We start from the raw sequence: 982 nt of genomic DNA, 5'->3' as shown, positions 1-982 counted from the left end.
TTGGAATACTTCACCGATCCGGTGCTGGTGGCGGAATGCGGCCATAATTTCTGCCGGGCCTGCGTGACGCAGTGCTGGGAGGACTCCGCGCGGCGGCTCTGCTGCCCGCAGTGCCGCGAACCGGTCCCGCAGCGCCTCTTCCGCCCCAACCGCTCCCTCGGGAACATCGTCCACATCGTCCGGCAGCTCGGTTTGCCCCCCGGCCCCGCCGATCCCCCTCCGGGCCCGCCCGCTCCCGCTCCTCCTCTCCCAGCGGCCGTTCCTCCGGTTCCGCCCGGTCCTCCCCGCTGTCCCCGGCACGGCGAACCGTTGCGGTTGTTTTGCGTTCAGGACCGGAGGGCGGTTTGCGTCGTGTGTCACCTCTCAAGGGAACACCGCGCCCACACCGTGCTGCCCGCCGAGGAGGCGGCCCACGCGGCGGAGGTGAGCCGGGGCTGCAGGGAAACCCCCCCGTCTTGGGGTCTGGGGGGCGTAAAGGGGGGAGTGGTGCAATAAGGGGACGCTGGGAGCACGTGGATGGGGAGTTAAGGACCCCCCCCACACATCGGGATTTGGGGGTTTAAAGGGGAGTGGTGTATTAAATACATGGAGGGGGCTGTAAGGTTTTGGGGGGGATTCGGGGGGGTTTTTTATTGGGGGGACCCCTGGAATACGTGGGGAGGGATGTAGGGACCCCCCGGTGGGAGCTAAAAGGGGAGAGTGGAGCATTGGGGCGATGCTGGGAATGCATGGCTGGGATGTAGGGAGATCCCTCCTTGGGTTTTGAGGCACCCCAAAATCCTCATCTCCCCCCGTTATGGGGTGGGGGCTCAGCATTTGGCTCCACCCCCTAAGGAATTCCTACCAAACGCCTCCCGCTTCCAGGAGGTGCCTCAGGAGCACCTGAACTCCCTGCGGAAAGGACGGGAAGAAGCAAAAGCCGAGAGGGAGAGGCAGAGCGAGGACCTGCTGGTGAGTGCAGGGCAAAGGGGGGGGGGGGGGG

At 65.7% G+C, this 982-nt stretch overlaps 1 protein-coding gene across 1 annotated transcript in view; it reads left to right on the top strand.

Annotated features, from left to right (window-relative positions):
- Positions 1-3: 3 nt before the first annotated feature.
- LOC122192199 (E3 ubiquitin-protein ligase TRIM7-like) overlaps positions 4-982 on the top strand; it is a gene marked incomplete at its 5' end in the record, with an annotated part of 4,067 nt that continues 3,088 nt past the window's right edge. Inside the window, 2 exons of the mRNA XM_042892709.1 lie at positions 4-423; positions 865-951. Coding sequence (XP_042748643.1) covers positions 4-423; positions 865-951 — 507 coding nt within the window. The remainder of the gene's footprint in view (positions 424-864; positions 952-982) is intronic.

This window comes from Lagopus leucura, unplaced genomic scaffold (genome assembly GCF_019238085.1).
Source record: "Lagopus leucura isolate 7727_CA_CO unplaced genomic scaffold, USGS_WTPT01 33701-0_obj-0_obj, whole genome shotgun sequence".
Classification (NCBI taxonomy): Eukaryota; Metazoa; Chordata; class Aves; order Galliformes; family Phasianidae; genus Lagopus; species Lagopus leucura.
This window is presented reverse-complemented; position numbering and strand designations above follow the sequence as displayed.